This window comes from Gigantopelta aegis, chromosome 15 (assembly GCF_016097555.1).
Source record: "Gigantopelta aegis isolate Gae_Host chromosome 15, Gae_host_genome, whole genome shotgun sequence".
NCBI lineage: Eukaryota > Metazoa > Mollusca > Gastropoda > Neomphalida > Peltospiridae > Gigantopelta > Gigantopelta aegis.
Window position 1 is genome coordinate 39969918 of NC_054713.1, and position 21478 is coordinate 39991395.

At 38.1% G+C, this 21478-nt stretch overlaps 3 protein-coding genes across 3 annotated transcripts in view; all 3 read right to left on the reverse strand.

Annotated features, from left to right (window-relative positions):
* The window catches only part of LOC121390005 (arginine-glutamic acid dipeptide repeats protein-like), a 19611-nt gene extending 18433 nt beyond the window's left edge, over positions 1-1178 (reverse strand). The window contains exons 1-2 of the mRNA XM_041521698.1: positions 1153-1178; positions 365-476 (exon numbers count right to left, since the gene is read on the reverse strand). Coding sequence (XP_041377632.1) covers positions 365-476; positions 1153-1156 — 116 coding nt within the window. The 5' untranslated portion in view covers positions 1157-1178. The remainder of the gene's footprint in view (positions 1-364; positions 477-1152) is intronic.
* A 146-nt stretch (positions 1179-1324) lies between these two features.
* LOC121389828 (arginine-glutamic acid dipeptide repeats protein-like) lies at positions 1325-7006 on the reverse strand. Its single transcript, XM_041521477.1, has 3 exons — positions 6270-7006; positions 3665-3815; positions 1325-1585 (listed from the first exon to the last, which is right to left on the reverse strand). Exons 1-3 carry the CDS (start codon positions 7004-7006, stop codon positions 1325-1327), a joined length of 1149 nt encoding a protein of 382 aa, XP_041377411.1.
* Positions 6855-21478, reverse strand: part of LOC121389829 (arginine-glutamic acid dipeptide repeats protein-like) — a 184706-nt gene continuing 170082 nt past the window's right edge. The window contains exons 11-15 of the mRNA XM_041521478.1: positions 15272-15370; positions 12238-12440; positions 11215-11370; positions 8623-8793; positions 6855-7640 (exon numbers count right to left, since the gene is read on the reverse strand). Of these exons, the coding sequence (XP_041377412.1) occupies positions 7029-7640; positions 8623-8793; positions 11215-11370; positions 12238-12440; positions 15272-15370 (1241 nt within the window). The 3' untranslated portion in view covers positions 6855-7028. The remainder of the gene's footprint in view (positions 7641-8622; positions 8794-11214; positions 11371-12237; positions 12441-15271; positions 15371-21478) is intronic.

A 21478-nucleotide genomic window follows, 5' to 3' on the forward strand; every position in this document is an offset into this window, starting at 1 on the left:
TCTACACTCAATCTCTAGTGACATCACATGAATACAATATGTATGGTGTTGTCACTCTCTAGTCTAGACTCAATCTCTAGTGACATCACATGAATACAACTTGTATGGTGTTGTCACTCTCTAGTCTAGACTCAATCTCTAGTGACGTCACATGAATACAACTTGTATGGTGCTGTCACTCTCTAGTCTAGACTCAATCTCTAGTGACATCACATGAATACAATATGTATGGTGTTGTCACTCTTTGAGTCTAGACTAAACAAGCACGGGGCCAGATCTAGTGTATAAACCTCGAGTCTAGATCTCTAGGTTCATCTTCAAATTAAGGACCATCATACTGACAACAGAAGAAAAAAATAGTTACCTTTCCCTGGATCCGGGAGCATACATGCCGAGTCGGTATCCCAAGAGCATGGGGTCGACGTGTGGCGGCATCGACGGCATGTTGTACGGCATGGAGCGTGGAATGTCCTGACCTGCAGACGGAGATGAGAGAGAAGCCTGTGTTATATTGTGACAGATGTTTCTCATTTTATTTCATATTCATTTCTGTTTTTATATCCAAATACGTTTTTTGTTAAACTTACTAAAAAAAACCATTACACATTTGCATGGAGTCTTGCATTACATTTCCCTTTTTAACACCTACAAATTTGACTAAACTGTAAAATGAGAAAACAACATTACTCATTACATGTGGTCTTGCATTACATTTCCTTTTTTAAACTTACAAAAAAACCTATTTGTGGGACAGATGGACAGACAGACCGACAGAGATGAAACCTATAGTCCCCTCCGGTTGAACTGACAGGGGACTAGTGAAATAACAATCTTACTCGATGCATGAGGCCTTGCATATTCACAGCTGTCTGAAGGAAGAAGGAAATGTTTTATTTAATGACGCACTCAGCACATTTTATTTAAATTTATATGGCATCAGACATATGGTTAAGGACCACACAGATATTTAGAGAGGAAATCCACTGTTGCCACTTTATGGGGTACTCTTTTTCGATTAGCAGCAAGGGATCTTTTATATGCACCATCCCACAGACAGGGTAGTACATACCACGGCCTTTGATATACCAGTTGTGGAGCACTGGCTGGAATGAGAAATAGCCAATGGGGGGACTAACAGAATAACAGTCTCACTCATTGCATGAGGTCTTGCATATTCACTGAGCTGTCCGTGAGCGGGGGTGTCGGTCTACAGGGGACTAACAGAATAACAATCTCACTCATTGCATGAGGTCTTGCATATTCACTGAGCTGTCCGTGAGCAGGGGTGTCGGTGTACAGGGGACTAACAGAATAACAGTCTCACTCATTGCATGAGGTCTTGCATATTCACTGAGCTGTCCGAGAGCGGGGGTGTCAGTGTACAGGGGAATAACAGAATAACAATCTCACTCATTGCATGAGGTCTTGCATATTCACTGAGTTGTCTGAGTGCTGGAGTGTCGGTGTACATGCTGCGCGGTGTGTGGCGGTCGGAGAACGGGGTGTGGGGCTGACTCGAGCTGATCGGCGTCACGCGGGCCTCTGATGAGTGGGCGCGCGGCGGGGTCGGTGTCTCGATACGCTTCTGTGAAAAAACAAACAAAAATTAACAGAAATTGTACTTAATAATATCTTATAACTAGACAATGTAATTTAGGTAGGCCTATCTGATATATAAAAAAAAACCCAGTTATAAATCATATAATTTGGTACAGCAAGATTGTGAGTATATCAAAAGTGTAATTGTGCTTGTATTATGGATTAGTATACGATGTTATAATATGGTGAAGAAAGATTGTGAATTTATTAAAACTGTAGCTGTGTTTGCCTTTTGCATTAGCAAACGATAATATAACATACTATGGTGAGAATGCATACTTACAAAATAGATTTAACTGCAACATTTGACCCCAAAAATTCACTAGCTGTCGGGCATGGCAATAGTAGTTATTTACTAGCCCAACATTGAATATCACTAGCCATGGGAGTGGGGCTACTATAATCTAGAAGCCCTGCCATACCTATATCTCGCCTTTTTACTTTGTAAAGGCGAGGCGAAAACAGCAGAATAAAACAAAGATGATAATATAATATGGTAAGATTACACGATTAACAAACACCACCAACCCTCAATCCCCCCTCTCAAAAAGGTATAATAAAACAAAGATGATAATATAATATGGTAAGATTACACGATTAACAAACACCACCAACCCTCAACCCCCCCCCCTCAAAAAGGTATAATAAAACAAAGATGATAATATAATATGGTAAGATTGCACGATTAACAAACACCACCAACCCTCAATCCCCCCCCTCAAAAAGGTATAATAAAACAAAGATGATAATATAATATGGTAAGATTGCACGATTAACAAACACCACCAACCCTCAATCCCCCCCCCCCTCAAAAAGGTATAATAAAACAAAGATGATAATATAATATGGTAAGATTGCACGATTAACAAACACCACCAACCCTCAATCCCCCCCCCCCCAAAACGGTATAATAAAACAAAGATGATAATATAATATGGTAAGATTGCACGATTAACAAACACCACCAACCCTCAATCCCCCCCCCCCCCTCAAAAAGGTATAATAAAACAAAGATGATAATATAATATGGTAAGATTGCACGATTAACAAACACCACCAACCCTCAATCCCCCCCCCCCCACCTCAAAAAGGTATAATAAAACAAAGATGATAATATAATATGGTAAGATTGCACGATTAACAAACACCACCAACCCTCAATCCCCCCCCCACCTCAAAAAGGTATAATAAAACAAAGATGATAATATAATATGGTAAGATTGCACGATTAACAAACACCACCAACCCTCAATCACCCCCCCCCCCCCCAAAACGGTATAATAAAACAAAGATGATAATATAATATGGTGAGATTGCATGATTAAGAAACACCACCAACCCTCAACCCTACACCTCCGCCCCTCAAAAAGGTATAATAAAACAAAGATGATAATATAATATGGTGAGATTGCATGATTAAGAAACACCACCAACCCTCAACCCTACACCTCCGCCCCTCAAAAAGGTATAATAAAACAAAGATGATAATATAATATGGTGAGATTGCATGATTAAGAAACACCACCAACCCTCAACCCTACACCTCCGCCCCTCAAAAAGGTATAATAAAACAAAGATGATAATATAATATGGTGAGATTGCATGATTAAGAAACACCACCAACCCTGAACCCTACACCTCCGCCCCTCAAAAAGGTATAATAAAACAAAGATGATAATATAATATGGTGAGATTGCATGATTAAGAAACACCACCAACCCTCAACCCTACACCTCCGCCCCTCAAAAAGGTATAATAAAACAAAGATGATAATATAATATGGTGAGATTGCATGATTAAGAAACACCACCAACCCTCAACCCTACACCTCCGCCCCTCAAAAAGGTATAATAAAACAAAGATGATAATATAATATGGTGGATTGCATGATTAAGAAACACCACCAACCCTCAACCCTACACCTCCGCCCCTCAAAAAGGTATAATAAAACAAAGATGATAATATAATATGGTGAGATTGCATGATTAAGAAACACCATCAACCCTCAACCACCCACCTCCACCCCTCAAAACGTTATAATAAAACAAAGATGGCCGCTACACACCACAGATTTTGGTTCCTCCTTTGGCGGGGGATGTGATGTTTTCTTCTCTCTGTCCTCTCTCTTCTTACACAACTTGGAGTCGGGGAGAGGTCGGAAAATCAAATCACAGCGTGAGCATGAGTTACTTCCCCTGTTCAATATCTGTAGGAATCTGCGACAGATAAAAATTGGAATGTATTGTCTAAACTAATATGTGAATGAGCGAACAAACGAACGAACGAACGAACGAACGAACGAATGAACGAACGAATGCTTTAACGACATTCCAGCATAAAAAACACATCGGCTATTTGGGTGTAAAGCAATGGTAAATAAATGAATAAATCAATTATCAACACCATTATAAAAATTTCAAGGTTAAATTAAAACAAGTGTAAAAAGAAATGAAAGGAATGTTTGTATAAGTACACCTCGGAACATTGTTTAAGTGATGTCTATTAGGAAATGAAAGGAATGTTTGTATAAGTACACCTCGGAACATTGTTTAAAGTGATGTCTATTAGGAAAGGAAAGGAATGTTTGTGTGAGGACACCTCGGAACATTGTCTAAGTGATGTCTATTAGGAAATGAAAGGAATGTTTGTATAAGTACACCTCGGAACATTGTTTAAGTGATGTCTATTAGGAAAGGAAAGGAATGTTTGTGTGAGGACACTTCGGAACATTGTTTAAGTGATGTCTATTAGGAAATGAAAGGAATGTTTGTATAAGTACACCTCGGAACATTGTTTAAGTGATGTCTATTAGGAAAGGAAAGGAATGTTTGTGTGAGGACACCTCGGAACATTGTTTAAGTGATGTCTATTAGGAAAGGAAAGGAATGTTTGTATAAGTACACCTCAGAACATTGTTTAAGTGATGTCTATTAGGAAATGAAAGGAATGTTTGTATAAGTACACCTCGGAACATTGTTTAAGTGATGTCTATTAGGAAAGGAAAGGAATGTTTGTGTGAGGTCACCTCGGAACATTGTTTAAGTGATGTCTATTAGGAAATGAAAGGAATGTTTGTATAAGTACACCTCGGAACATTGTTTAAGTGATGTCTATTAGGAAAGGAAAGGAATGTTAGTTTATTGACACCCCAATACATTGCTGTTGAAAAAGGAAAGAAATGTTAGTTTATTGACACCCCAATACATTGTTTAATCATTGGCTGTTGGAAAAGGAAAGGAATGTTAGTTTATTGACACCCCAATACATTGTTTAATCATTGGCTGTTGGAAAAGGAAAGGAATGTTAGTTTATTGACACCCCAATAAATTGTTTAATCATTGGCTGTTGGAAAAAGGAAGGAATGTTTCAGGGCTAGCTCAGCCATTCGCCAAATTCGCCAATTGCAAATTTTAGGAACAATTGGCAAATTTTATTTTAATTTGGCGAAAAAAAATTAATGCAATAATGGATATTTGCTTTATAATAACTTTTTTGCATGAATAATGAAATCGGATGAACTTTCATCAATGATCATCAGTTACGGTCAGTTTCCGACAACCAATCAACTTTTAGATACACAATCAGAACAATTTTAATTGTTACGACCATGCATGCATAATGTTATGTGCATGGGGATACGCTGTAAAAGCCTCTCATTTTACCTTTAAAACCTATTCAATATAAACACAAACCCCAGCACATTTATACAAATTTCATCATCTAGCTTACAATGTATAGCAACCATTTTCCGCGACAAATCAATTATGGACTTTTATTTTATTTTATAACTGATCATTACATTGCTAGAGCACAAAAAAAATCAATTTTCTATTATAATCGATCACAGGAACATCATTAACCAGCCACAGGACTAGCCCTGTCACTCGCCAAATCCGCCAATTGTGAACTTGGAAGCAGCTGGCAAATTTTATTTTAGTTTGTGAAATAATTTCATGCAATAATTGACATTTTTTTGAAAATAACTGATAATTTTTGCAATTTCTGAAGTTTAATAGACAATTTGGCGAATTGTTTTGCTCCCCCAGAGTTAGCCCTGAGCCCTCTACATTAACGTTTCCTTCTAGGAGCCAGATACAGGGATCTGAGAGGGGCTGGAGCCAAAAAGCTTACTATGGCCGGGGTCCAGGGGCCGCTCAAGGGCCCTTGAAGAAAAATTGTTGTTTGCAACCCCTGGAACTGGCAACAATTGCATTCAGTGCTAACAAATCTAAACTGGTTATAACTTCTAATATAAGGCACACTTCATAAACTTGAAACCATGAAAACATGCAAATGAACCTTGTGTCGTCATCAGTATTGAACATCATGATTTGGGGGGTTTTCAGACGAAATGGAAAAGCGCATTTACATGTTTCCGCGTAGCTCTTACATCCCTGCAGATAGTACCAACTATATATTATATAGCAGGACCAGCATTGTTTGAGTAGAACATTTTTCAAAAATTTCAAAAAACCTGTTCTTTTCTAACAAAGTGTTAATTATTACATGGAATTTATTCGCCAAATTAAAATAAAACTCTCCAATTGTTTTTAAAAATTCACAATACTATGAAATGTTTTAGTCACTAAATGAAAAAAAAAACCTGTCGCAATGTAGAAGACTGCAAACTAAAACAGAACTGAAATAATCAAATCTTGTTATCAACTTACATTGCTGATTTGCTTTTATGCACTTCTCTGTTGCACGGGGTTGGGTCAGGACCGGGACTCGGAGTTCCCTCCCTTTCAGAGTCAGAACCGGCCACACTGACTTCCTCCTTCTCCACCTTGGCCATCATCAGCTCTGGTCGGAACCCGCCGAGAGCACCCTCTGGTGGCATCGCTAGGAGAGGGATGCTGGGTGGCGGGGGGCCTTTGATCGCGGGCTGGGAAGGAAGAATCGGGAGTGCCGACGGGTTCAGGTTCGGGGTCGAAGTCCTCATGGGCCCCTGGGGACCCTGACTGGGAACCGACGACGACGGGATCAGACTAGGAGGGCCGGCTTCTGTCGCGTGAGGAAACAGCGGCTGGATGTCATTGCGCTTATCTCCCCCCCTCGTTTCAGAAGGCAGCGAAATCACAGGTTTAATGTCCGCACTCGTGTTGCACACGGCCGATTTTTCCACCTCGCGGCGTATCGTTTCTTCCCACGTGCGAGGTAGGAGGGGCGACAATGGCTCACTCTTTATCGGCACTAGATTCGGAACTGGCTGAGGGCTCGACGCCGAAGTGTGAGATATATGCGGTGCTCCGGGAATTGCGGGGGAGGGGTACAAAGGAGAAAAGATGGAAAGGGGCGTGCTTAGTGGAAGCGATGAGGGAGGCAGTGTCTTTTGGGACTTGTCACTCTGACTGGGTACTAGAGTTGGTGGAGGCGGGGTCAAAGACCGTTCGATCCGGCTTCCCATAAGAGATTGACTGTTTGATTGGTCACTTGAATATAACGACATTGGATTGGATAAATGCACAGATGACTGTTGTTGTTGTTGTTTGTTGTTGTTGTTGTTGCTGCTGCTGCTGCTGCTGCTGCTGTTGTTGTTGCTGTTGTTCCTGATTGGTTGGATGATGAGAACGACTACTTAACTGGTCCAATGGGAACGTCCGATTGACAGATGGAACTGGCGAATGGTAGGAATTAATGGGTGTGTCTTTCAGTTTAATAGAATGAACATGATTGGAGCTCGGCTGCTCATACTGCTTGGAAGACTCCATCTGATTGGTTGCTTCCGGCAACGGAGGCGGGACCGGACTTCCTGACGACTGTTCTTGCTGCAAGTGACCAGGATTGGCTGGAAGAGTTCCAGAACTCATCTGATTGGTTGATATCGATTCTGAATTCATCTGATTGGCTAATGGCGACGGAGAGCAGATCTGATTGGCGGTCTGGGCGAGTGGGTGGAGGTGAGTGTCAGTCAGCTGGGGTTGGAATAACGGTGAGTGTGGTGGTTTCGCGTGTTGAGCCTCGGGCTTCACAATGTCCTCGTCTAGTTTGAAGTCTGTCGGGCTCGGCGTGGTCGGGGGCGAACTGGAACTCAGATCATCCTAAAAAGAGAGAAAAAAGGGAAATAACTATATTAATACTGTCCCTCTGTAGTTGGATGAATAATGTATTCATTTATTGATGGATAGATTGACAGGATGGATGGATGGATGGATAGTGGATGGATGGATGGATGGATGGTGGATGGATAGATGGATAGATGGATATATTGATGGGTGGGTGGGTGGGTGGATGGGTGGATGGATGGATGGATGGATGGATGGATGGATGGATGGATGGATGGATGGATGGATGGATGGATGGATGGATGGATGGATGGATGGATATATGGATGGATATATGGATGGATGGATGAATTGATGGATGAATGAATGAATGAATGAATGAAGAAATCATTCAATCAATTTATAAACATGTAATGAATGAATAAACAAATGCAAAAACATGCATGCAAGAAAATCTGCAGGACCAACAACCAATCAACAACTGGATGTCACTTAAGAACGGACCTCTAACCAATTCTCTTTTTGCGACATCATGAGAGATGCATGAATAAAACAATCATTCTCACAATGTCCAGAGGCTTAAAGGAATGGACCCTAGTTTCAACCCGTGAAAATTAACACTAATTTACAAACAGGTAACACATTTGGATAAAGTCTGTGACTTTGAAATGGTGAAATACCCTCTAAAAATAGACTTAAACTAGACTCCATAACTGTTACTTCTCAGACGCACGTGCGTTTTTAAAAATATGAGAAATGCATTTTGTGATATTAAAAACACCAGGATGACCAAAAAAACCCACCCCACTTCGAATGTACGGAAATTGATAATCTAAACAATAAAATCTAAGTAAAGTATGATATAAGTTACCAAAAACAGTTATAATAGTCAAAAATATGCCTTAGTGTTTAAAAACTAGGGTATGTTCCTTTAAAGAATCACTAGTTAACTAGACTATTCAGATAATTACCACAGCATAATTTAAAAAACATATTATTAACATTCTTGCAGACAAACCTGATTATTTTCCAGGTCACCTTCATTCCCATTCTCGTCGTTTCCGGACCCACTACTGTCCGATTCCACAGCCGAGTCGGAGTCTGACAGAACTTTCTTCTTCTTTAATGATGTGTTGTCTTGGTCTGGGTTCAAGTGGCGCTTCGATCCCCGCACGGGACTTTCCGTTCTCTGTGGTCAAACATTGCAAATATTTAAAATATAATTTTAGTTATTTAAACATTTTGTTAATAATTTGAATTATATAGAACACCGAGGACTGAATTTACGAAGCCTGTTTTCCTTAAAAACAGTTGTTTTTAAGCATAGTACATGTATGTAGTTACACACATGTAAGACATAAACAGGTGTTTTTAAGCATAGTACATGTATGTAGTTACACACGTGTAAGACATAAACAGGTGTTTTTAAGCATAGTACATGTATGTAGTTACACACGTGTAAGACATAAACAGACTTTGTAAATTCGACCCAGGTGAATTAATAATTTTAACTATCTTAAATTAATAACAGATTAGTTAAATTAAAATTATATTGGATGGTGAAGAACAACAAATTATTTTGTAAATATACAATATGATAATTAAGTATTTAAAGTGGTAGTTTTTAAAAATACATTTAGAGAGATATATGCTGAACATTTTTTATTAAAAAAAAAGAAGGCTACGTTTGTTTGGTTTTTTTTTAACAACACCACTAGAGCACTGATTTGTTAATCATCGGCTACTGGATGCAAAATATTTGGTCATTTTTGACACAAAGTCTTAGAGGAAACCTGCTACATTTTTCCATTAGTAGCAAAGGATCTTTTATATGCCCCATCCCACAGACAGGATAGTACCAGAACACTTTAATGAAGATAACACAAACGCATACTAAAAATTGTCCAATAAAGACTATTACTTCACGACCTAATGCACCTGTGATCTTTGCTTCAGAACCATACAAAGACTTTGTTTTTTAGTAGAGACACAAAAGTGACGATCTGTATTCACAATTAATTATTCAGGCCATTGTTGATATCCAGTGTCAAAGCGATAACCAAGTTCAAGTCAAGAGTTATTAACCAGCAACTTAAATAAAGGCATTGTTCACATTCCACACATATTATGCATCCCATTAAGATGGCCTGTGTTTTAACTATTTAGTTTAGTAATTCCATCTTTCACAGCAAAAGTAAGACTCAACTGAAAAAGAAAAACGATTATCTCCCTTTGTCTGGTATTTTCTGGTATCCATAGTTCTAACTGATTACAACTCCATGAAAGCCCTCCTCAACTGCTGCCCTTACTACCAGGGGCGGATCTAGCATTTTGAGAAGGGGGGAATTTAAGTTTAATAAGTAGCAGGTGTCATACCTGCAGCAAAACCTACAAAGAGAGAATACCAAGCACACATGAGAATGTTATATTGTGCTGTGTGCAACCAGCAAGGAAGGGCCATGGGTTGGTGATGGGTGAGGGTAGACTAAAGAGGTTAACACCCACCTTGGAGCCTCCACGGACTACATACATTATTTATTAATTATTACTTATTATCCTGTATTTTACCTAGCAGACGCTTGAGGGAGACATTATTGACAGTGTTGTTTAAATATAAAATTTCTTCATCCCCTGTAGAGTCTCCATGAGTACTCGGGCACAGACCGAGTCTTTCAAGATTCAAGTCCGTTCATAGGACTCTAGTACCTATGCAGGGAAGAGCACTCTCATTTAATTTACTGGCCTTAGTGGCATCGTGGTTAGGCCATCGGTCTACAGGCTGGTAGGTACTGGGTTCGGATCCCAGTCGAGGCATGGGATTTTTAATCCAGATACCGACTCCAAACCCCGGGTGAGTGCTCCGCAAGGCTCAATGGGTAGGTGTAGACCACTTGCACCGACCAGTGGTCCATAACTGGTTAAACAAAGGCCATGGTTTGTGCTATCCTGCCTGTGGGAAGCGCAAATAAAAGATCCCTTACTGCTAATCGGAAAGAGTAGCCCATGAAGTGGCGACAGAGGGTTTCCTCTCAAAAATCTGTGTGGTCCTTAACCATATGTCTGACGCCATATAACCGTAAATAAAATGTGTCGAGTGTGTCGTTAAATAAAACATTTCTCTCTCTCTCATTTAATTAAAACAAATTAACGTCATTTTAAAATATGTTTGCCACCAGTTACATCATAGGGCAATGAGATGTGGGGAAAACAAAAGTCGAATGTGTGGAATGCAATACAATGGCATTATTTGGCATCCATGTTCAGCACTGGAATTCAGATGCATAATGCGATTTTACTTTATTCCTTAGTCTCATTATCATCTAGTGTAAGTGTTGGGTACTCGGGTCCAGGCTGAGTTTGACCCTCGAGTCCAATATTTTGGACTCGTGAAGGTCCTAATCCCGTTACTGACCTTATCTCATGACGTAATTTGTAAATGAAATAAAAAGGCATTAACGTCAGTAAAAATAAAAAAGGGAATTCCCCATTTATAAGTTCCATATGTGTAATACGAGATAAATGTATTAAATGGTTTAAAAATGTCTTTATCACTATAATAAAATTGAATAGGTATTTAATAAATAACATTTCTTCTCCCCGTGTTACCGACCTTATCTCGTAGGTCACTGCTACTGTTGCTGCACGTGCTCACAGCGCTGGGCGACTTGATGCGTGGCGTCTTCTGAGACCCGTTCAGCGGGCTGTCAATGTTGTCAGGGCTGCTCGTGCTGTGGCGATCCTTCTTCTTACCGTTATTATTTCCTGCCTGCAGTGATAAACACAAAAACAACATTATTTACGTTATTACTTCCTGTCTGCAATAATAAAGACAAAAACAATATTAGTTATGTTATTACTTCCTGTCTGCAGTGATAAGCACAAAAACAACATTATTTACGTTATTACTTCCTGTCTGCAATAATAAAGACAAAAACAATATTATTTACGTTGTTACTTCCTGTCTGCAGTGATAAACACACAAAAATATCAGACTCAATCTTTTTAACAGAAACATGTTAGAATGGCCATAAGCAATTAATACAACAATAGAAACCTGATACTGTATTCTGTACAGTAATGTTGTTTCTCAGACTTCGCATAATGTTAACAACCATTAATTATAAAAAAAAGTGATGCTATATTCCGTACAGTAATGTTGCTTCTCAGAGTGCATATAATGGGCACAACAATTAATATATAAATGGGAACAATTAAACTATAAATATAAAAGTGATACTACAATCCATACAGTAATGTTGTTTTTGCGAGTTCGCATAATAGAAACAATTAATATATAAATACACGTAGGAACAACTAATTAAAATATAAATATAAAACTAATACTATATTCCGTACAGTAATGTTATTTCTGCGAGATTGCATAATGTTAATAATAATATAAAACTAATACTATATTCCATACAGTAATGTTGTTTCTGCGAGTTCACATAACGTTAATAATAATAATATGAAACTAATACTATATTCCATAGAGTAATGTTGTTTCTGCGAGTTCGCATAATGTTAATAATAATAATATAAAACTAATACTATATTCCGTACAGTAATGTTGTTTCTGCAAGTTCGCATAATGTTAATAATAATAATATAAAACTAATACTATATTCCGTACAGTAATGTTGTTTCTGCGAGTTCGCATAATGGGCTTCCCGTTGATCAGTTCGTCGTCGTCCTCTTTGACGGGTTTGAAGAGGAAGGCGGGTGGCTCGCGGGGGTTCTCTATGGGCCGGTCCTCCCCGTACTTCTTGAAGTGGACGCGACACTCCGTACACAGCAGGGTCTTGTCCTTACCCGCATGGTGCCAGTCTTTTGACGCTGTTGAACAAATCAAACAGAAATCAGCAGGGTTTTTTTTAGTTTAGTTTAGATACAATAAGTTGATAGTAACATATATTCAAAATGGGGTGGGATGGTGCCAGTCTTTTGATGCTGTTGAACAAATGAAAATAAAATCAGTGGGTTTTTTAGGGGAGGGCAGTTAATATACAATAAGTTAATAGTAACATATTGTATTCAAAATGGGGTGGGATGGTGCCTGTCTTTTGACACTGTCGAACAAATCAAACAGAAAACAACGGGGGTTTTAAGGGAAAGGCAGTTTTAATAGCTTAAGTTGATAGTTACATATTATATTCAAAATGGGGTGGGATGGTGCCAGTCTTTTGATCCTGTCGAACAAATGAAAATAAAATAAGTGGCTTTTTTAAGGGGAGGGTAGTTTAGATATAATAAGTTGATAGTAACATTACCGTATTTGACCGGAAATAAGCCCATGTCTTTGAATAAGCCCCCCTCCGTTTTGATAGCATTTAAGAAATTAGGCCCTAATTCGTAAATAAGCCCACCCCCAACTTCGTCACCTTATAAATAACATGAAATTGCAAGTTTGCTCAAAGTTCATTTAAAAGGTCATACCTCCTGCAGATAATTAAACACAAATGTAACACAATATTTTACCACCAGTGAGATTTAGCAGTTTAACAATAACAGTGTGTAACATTGTTTTCAATTTCATGCTTGCAGTATTTCTCATATTGTTTTAATTCTTCACCATTTCCTAGAAGTGAATATGTGAACCATAACATGTGTCACAATTAGGAACTATAGTGGACCGTCATCAATCAACTCTCACCCGGAAGTGATCTGTGTAGTGAGACCTTGGGTATATTCAAAATGGGGTGGGATGGTGCCAGTCTTTTGACGATGTTGAAGAAACAAACTAAAATCAGATAGGTTGTGTTAGGGGTTGGGGGTGGGAAGTCGACAGTGACATTCATAATGGAGTGGGATGGTGCCAATATTTTGACGCTGTGTAAGAAACAAAACTAAAATTAGGTTGTGTTGGGTGGGGTGAGAGGGGGAGTTTACATATATAATAACAGGGTTCGAAATGGCCTGTGGCCAGGTCGCCAAATGTGATCAATGTCCCATTTGGATGACTTAAATATTAAAAAAACAAAAATGTGGGTTTATATATATATATATATATAATATACCGTATGCAATAAGTGGTGGGGTAGAGGGGTGGAGATGGGGTGTGTGTATTGTTTAGTTGTTTTGCAGAGTTTTTAACGTTATTCTGTGTGGGGTTTTTTAAAAGACATCACAATCACACAGAGATGATGATGGTAATGAGATGAACAGTGAAGCCACAGTAATCGCCTTACTCTGGTTTGTACATGTAACCAGTAATGGAAGAAACAAATCCCGGATTGCCTCAGGTCAGACATGACCCCAGTACCTATCAGCCGTATGCCGACCACAGAACCCTACAACTGAGTTACCTCCCCCTACCACTTACTGATCATGTTATATCAGTGGTGTCATGGTTAAGCCATCGGACATAAGGCCGATAGGTACAGGGTTTGCAGCTCCCACCCAGAGTGAGTTTTAATGACTCAGTGGGTAGGTGTAAGACCACGACACCCTCTTCTCTCTCACTAACAACTAATCCACTGTTCTGAACAGACAGCCAAGATAGCTGAGGTGTATGCCCAAGACAGCGTGTTTGAACCTTAATTGGATATAAGCATGAAAATAAGTTGAAATGAAAAATGTCAGTTAAATATAAAACAATTGCTCAGCAATACTCTGAAAAGTCATAATCATTCTCCAGCGATCAACACTACATATTCATTCTCCAGCGATCAAGACTATTTAATGCTATATCAAGTGCTGCCATCTGTCGGGCTCTGTCCGTAATTAGACTGGGAGCTTCTCGTTGGCAATGACAACGTGGAGGAAATGTTATTAGATGTCTATTGCTCATGGTCAACCGGTCTTGTTGTTAAATTGCCACGATCGCTCGTCGCAACAGAATTCTTGGCAGATACGGCTAGTCATCCCTGGTCATCAGTATTTCGACATTTACGGTAATTTGTTCAGAAGTGTTAGCAAGATAATCGAATTGCATGTGCATTCACAGAGCTTATGATAATACATTGGCCATTTCCATATCATTATCATTCATTTTTGTGGCTTATATTCTGTTACCTCAGCAAATGTTAAAAGTTCGTTTTGTTCAACATCACCACTGGAACACATTGACTAACTAAATCATTAGGTACCAGATGTGATATATTTATTAATTCTGACAAGTCTTCATTACATGCAGCTACTATATAAACTAAGGATAATAAATTATGGTTGGAATGGGATGAAAATGGATATACTCTATTGTTGGAAAGCAGTGTCTACATCATTAGATGTGGTCAGAATGGGATAAAAGTGTATAAAACTCACTTGTTGAGAAGCAGTGTCTATAAGATTTGATGTGGTTGGAATGGGATAAAAATGGATAAACTCACTTGTTGAGAAGCAGTGTCTATATGATTAGATGTGGTCGGAATGAGGCAAAAGTGAATAAACTCACTTGTAGAGAAGTAGTGTCTATATCATTAGCTGTGGTTGGAATGGAATAAAGTTTACACTAGTCTGTTGAGAAGCAGTGTGGTTGGAATGGGATAAAAGTGTATAAACTCAGTTGTGGAGAAGCAGTGCCTACATCATTAGATGCGGTCGGAATGGGATAAAAGTTTATAAACTCACTTGTTGAGAAGCAGTGTGGTTGGAATGGGATAAAAGTGGATAAACTCACTTGTGGAGAAGCAGTGTGGTCGGAATGGGATAAAAGTGGATAAACTCACTTGTGGAGAAGCAGTGTCGACACGCGTAGCTCGAGTCCCTGCTCCCACCGTCGCTGTCCTCCGTCTCATCCGACACCTCACTGGCCGAACTCTGGTCCACTGAAACATACATACAGATGTCAGTGGTTTATCACACTCACAAATATCAGTGATATATCATACATACAGATATCAGTGGTTTATCACACTCACAAATATCAGTGATATATCATACATACAGATATCAGTGGTTTATTATACTCACACATATCAGTGTTATATCATACATACAGATATCAGTGGTTTATTATACTCACACATATCAGTGGTTATATCATACATACAAATACCAGTGGTTTATTATACTCACACATATCAGTGTTATACATACAGATATCAGTTGTTTATCACACTCACAAATATCAGTGTTATATCATACATACAAATACCAGTGGTTTATTATACTCGCACATATCAGTGTTATACATACAGATATCAGTGGTTTATCATACTCACAAATATCAGTGTTATATCATACATACAAATACCAGTGGTTTATTATACTCGCACATATCAGTGTTATATCATACATACAAATACCAGTGGTTTATTATACTCGCACATATCAGTGTTATACATACAGATATCAGTGGTTTATCATACTCACAAATATCAGTGTTATATCATACATACAAATACCAGTGGTTTATTATACTCGCACATATCAGTGTTATATCATACATACAAATACCAGTGGTTTATTATACTCACACATATCAGTGTTATATCATACATACAAATACCAGTGGTTTATTATACTCACACATATCAGTGTTATATCATACATACAGATATCAGTGGTTTATTATACTCACACATATCAGTGTTATATCATACATACAAATACCAGTGGTTTATTATACTCACACATATCAGTGTTATACATACAGATATCAGTGGTTTATCACACTCACAAATATCAGTGTTATATCATACATACAAATACCAGTGGTTTATTATACTCGCACATATCAGTGTTATACATACAGATATCAGTGGTTTATCATACTCACAAATATCAGTGTTATATCATACATACAAATACCAGTGGTTTATTATACTCGCACATATCAGTGTTATATCATACATACAAATACCAGTGGTTTATTATACTCGCACATATCAGTGTTATATCATACATACAGATATCAGTGGTTTATTATACTCACAAATATCAGTGTTATATCATACATACAAATACCAGTGGTTTATTATACTCACACATATCAGTGTTATACATACAGATATCAGTGGTTTATCATACGCACAAATATCAGTGTTATATCATACATACAGATATCAGTGGTTTATTATACTCACAAATATCAGTGTTATATCATACATACAAATACCAGTGGTTTATTATACTCGCACATATCAGTGTTATATCATACATACAAATACCAGTGGTTTATTATACTCGCACATATCAGTGTTATACATACAGATATCAGTGGTTTATCATACTCACAAATATCAGTGTTATATCATACATACAAATACCAGTGGTTTATTATACTCGCACATATCAGTGTTATATCATACATACAAATACCAGTTGTTTATTATACTCACACATATCAGTGTTATATCATACATACAAATACCAGTGGTTTATTATACTCACACATATCAGTGTTATACATACAGATATCAGTGGTTTATTATACTCGCACATATCAGTGTTATATCATACATACAAATACCAGTGGTTTATTATACTCGCACATATCAGTGTTATATCATACATACAAATACCAGTGGTTTATTATACTCGCACATATCAGTGTTATACATACAGATATCAGTGGTTTATCATACTCACAAATATCAGTGTTATATCATACATACAAATACCAGTGGTTTATTATACTCGCACATATCAGTGTTATACCATACATACAAATACCAGTGGTTTATTATACTCACACATATCAGTGTTATACATACAGATATCAGTGGTTTATCATACTCACAAATATCAGTGTTATATCATACATACAGATATCAGTGGTTTATTATACTCACAAATATCAGTGTTATATCATACATACAAATACCAGTGGTTTATTATACTCACACATATCAGTGTTATACATACAGATATCAGTGGTTTATCATACGCACAAATATCAGTGTTATATCATACATACAGATATCAGTGGTTTATTATACTCACAAATATCAGTGTTATATCATACATACAAATACCAGTGGTTTATTATACTCACACATATCAGTGTTATACATACAGATATCAGTGGTTTATTATACTCACAGATATCAGTGTTATATCATATATACAGATATCAGTGGTTTATTATACTCACACATATCAGTGTTATACATACAGATATCAGTTGTTTATCACACTCACAAATATCAGTGTTATATCATACATACAAATACCAGTGGTTTATTATACTCGCACATATCAGTGTTATACATACAGATATCAGTGGTTTATCACACTCACAAATATCAGTGTTATATCATACATACAAATACCAGTGGTTTATTATACTCGCACATATCAGTGTTATACATACAGATATCAGTGGTTTATCATACGCACAAATATCAGTGTTATATCATACATACAGATATCAGTGGTTTATTATACTCACAAATATCAGTGTTATACATACAGATATCAGTGGTTTATCATACGCACAAATATCAGTGTTATATCATACATACAGATATCAGTGGTTTATTATACTCACAGATATCAGTGTTATATCACACACCTATAATACACATGGTTTGACGATCTTTTTTTGTTTAATTTAATGCATTAATCTGGTGTTCTCACTGCTCATGTAAGAGGGGCGGGCCACCCTGCTATTGCATTTTGCTTCCCTTTTTATGCCCCTGGACCCTCTACTTTTACCCATGTACACTCATTGCAAACTCACAAGATCAGCATCACATCAGGCTAAACAAAACAATAGCAGTTTCACTGTCACGATTGTCAGGGTAATTAACAATTTGGGAACTCGATGACTGTATATCGTCAATGCTGAAATCATATTGAAATCAAAGAAAGGTAAGTATACAAATAACCTGCTAACAACCCCATCTTCCCAATCCACCTGGTTCCCCCTATCTACAGTGTTCTCCATTAATTATTTCCTCACCATCCACCCTGTTCCCCACCCATTCCTTCTTCCCTATCTACTACTGTCTTCACCCTTTCCTTCATCCCCACCCACCCTGTACCTCACCCATTTCTTCCACATCATCACTATCCCCCACCTTCATCTTCCTCGCCCTATCTATTAACCTATTTTACTCCATCCCCATTCCACAATCTATTCCCCCCACCCACCCTCCCATCACACACACAGATACACACATTCCATCGGTACCATTTCGATCATTGTTTCCATGCACTTGACAGCTCCTACATAAACTTGTCTTATTTGCGCGTCACACACACGCAAACTATGCGCGGTATCGCAGAGGACAATTTCCCCCTGTATCGGTGCTGATTGTCGTAATCCGGGTTTCTGCCCGTGGAACATTAGTGTGAAAATCCGCCAATATTTAAGGTAAACTCCGACTGTTGACACGCGCACACACGGACTAACACACACTGTTGCCGCGGCTGGCGGGAACTGGAGGCAAAACAAACAACAATCCCCCTACATGTAACAGGCATGCAGATGTCAAGTGTTTACAGACTTTGTCAATCACAGATTTGTCTTCTCTCGCACATTTGTTCATTCAGACCAAGTGCACAATATGGTGTGGGCCACAGAGGGGTGCTTTGGCAACATTACCACAAAAATGGGAAAAGGAGGAGAGAGAAAACAAAAGAAACGGTAATGGGGTTGAAAGGAGTTGAAAGAGGAGGGACGAAGTGAGGCAAGGGAAGAATAGGAGGGGATAGGTGAAGCAAGGCAAGACTAGGATGGGAGAGGAGGGGAGGAGAGGGGAGAAGAGAGGAGAGGGGAGAAGGGAGAAGATGGAGGGGAGAGGAAGGGAGGGGAGGGGAGAGGAAGGGAGGGAAGAGGAGAGGGGAGAGGAAGGGAGAAGAGGGGAGGGCAGAGGAAGTGAGGGGAATGGAGAGGAAGGAGGAAGGGAGGGGAAGGGAAGGGACAGGATTGGAGAGGTCGGGAAGGGAGGGTATTTGAAAGGATGGGAGGGGAGGGGGGAGGAAGGGAAGGGAGGGAAGGGTAGGGAGGGGAAGGGTTTTGAGAAGAACGGAAGGGATGTGATTTGAAAGGATGGGATGGGAGGGGAAGGGAGGAGAGGAGATGAGATGGGATGAGATGAGATGGGATGGGATGGGATGGAAGGTGAGGGATGGATAGAAGAAGGGAATGGAATGGGAAAAAACAAAAGGAATGTATAAATATTTAATGCTATTCCAGCACATTTTAAATTAAGACATTACCGGTAGATGTTCAACATTTTATAACTGTTCATCTACAGAGGGTACTAAAAAAGAAAGGAATGCAATACAACATCCCCAGCAAAGCCCTCCAAGAATTAAACATCTGTGTAAACCATTTATCAGGGTTTTTTTGTATTACCTATTAAGACTACAAGTAAATAAATGCAGTTCTACTAAATTAAGCGGAAATGGTTTTGCGCAGACCTGTCAACCCTCCCGGATTCCGCGGGCGTCTCCCGGTATTTGATCAAATCTCCTTTCACCTGTGTGGGAGACAGTTTCTCCTGTTAAATGACATTTTTGTAAGCATAAAAACAAATCGATCCTCTTTTGTCAAAATAACAGAAGGGAAGTAACTCTGACTTTTTTTTCTCATTCGGAAAATGTCGACTACTTTCGGTTTCCGAGAATGTAACAGGCCAAATTGTCCCGAAGTGAGAATTGTGGGATAGCCTATTTATATTGTTAAAAAAGCACATGGAGTTTATAAAATGACGTGTTATTATAAAGTTTGTTGTCATCGTAATGGCTACGAAGCGTGTTGCCGCTAATTCAACAGACTGTGTACTGACATTCAATGTTGCCATATATAAAAAAAAATAACTATCCAATTTAATTCTAATAACACCTCTGAATTGTAAAATGTCTTCCCACTGGATTACATAATGCAACTATGACGAATCTGAACTGCCAGACTCCCGAGTTGACAGCGATACACACGATGCATGTTAAAATCACATGTCACAGCAAGACAACGAAAAGACCAATTAGCTGTATAAACATACTTGTGTCAGTTAATTTTGTATGTTTGTGCGGTAAAATGTTGGTTATAAGGGTACACTTCAAGAAATTATTTTTGTACAATTAAAAAATGTTGTGTTTGACATTAACATAAAGTTACTCACGGAAATGGGTATAATTCCGGTATATTTCACACGATGTCCGTAATGAGGTTTTACTTATGATTAATGAAAATACAATGTTTATTGCATCATTATAATGATTTTAAATAAGTACCATGCCACCGTTCCTCATTATAGTAAAAACTGAATATTAATTTATAAGATTTATATAAATTTGTCTTTGGTACTTAGGTACACTAACCACAAATGATAATGTAACGCAACCTGTAAGGCTGTAGGTGTAATACCGTAAATGTACTAATTAAATTTTTTATTTCTTGTTCATGTTCTTAACATTTTTAGATAAAATATATATATTTTTTTAAATATGTTTTTTAAATCATAATAATATTTAAACTTAAAAAAAAAAAAAAGTTTTTTTTTTTTTTAATGCCAAGATCTAAGGTTAAGAAGTATATATGACATTATAAAGTATTCATATAACTTATTGTAATAATGTTTTTTTTAAATCTTGCAATTTTGGGTTAAATTGTGTGAATTTAAAAAATCTCCTGCTTTTTGACAAAATCTCCTGCTTTTTCAACACACACCTCCTGCTTTCTCTTGACTAAAGGTTGACAGGTCTGGTTGTACGACCTACTGCCAATTATTCACATAATTTTCAGATGTCAGCATACACACCACATTTAAAAAATGTTTTTGTTCCCTAAACATATCACATTTGTTTTATGTTTCATTAATATAAAGTTAATATTTATCCCATGCCGTCATTTCCAGAAATGTTTTGATTATTAACCAACATGACCCAACCTCACATTTACTGCAGACCCGACATAACATTTACTGCGGACCCGATCTAACATTTACTGCGGACATGTATCTAATCAGTATGCTGTGAACATC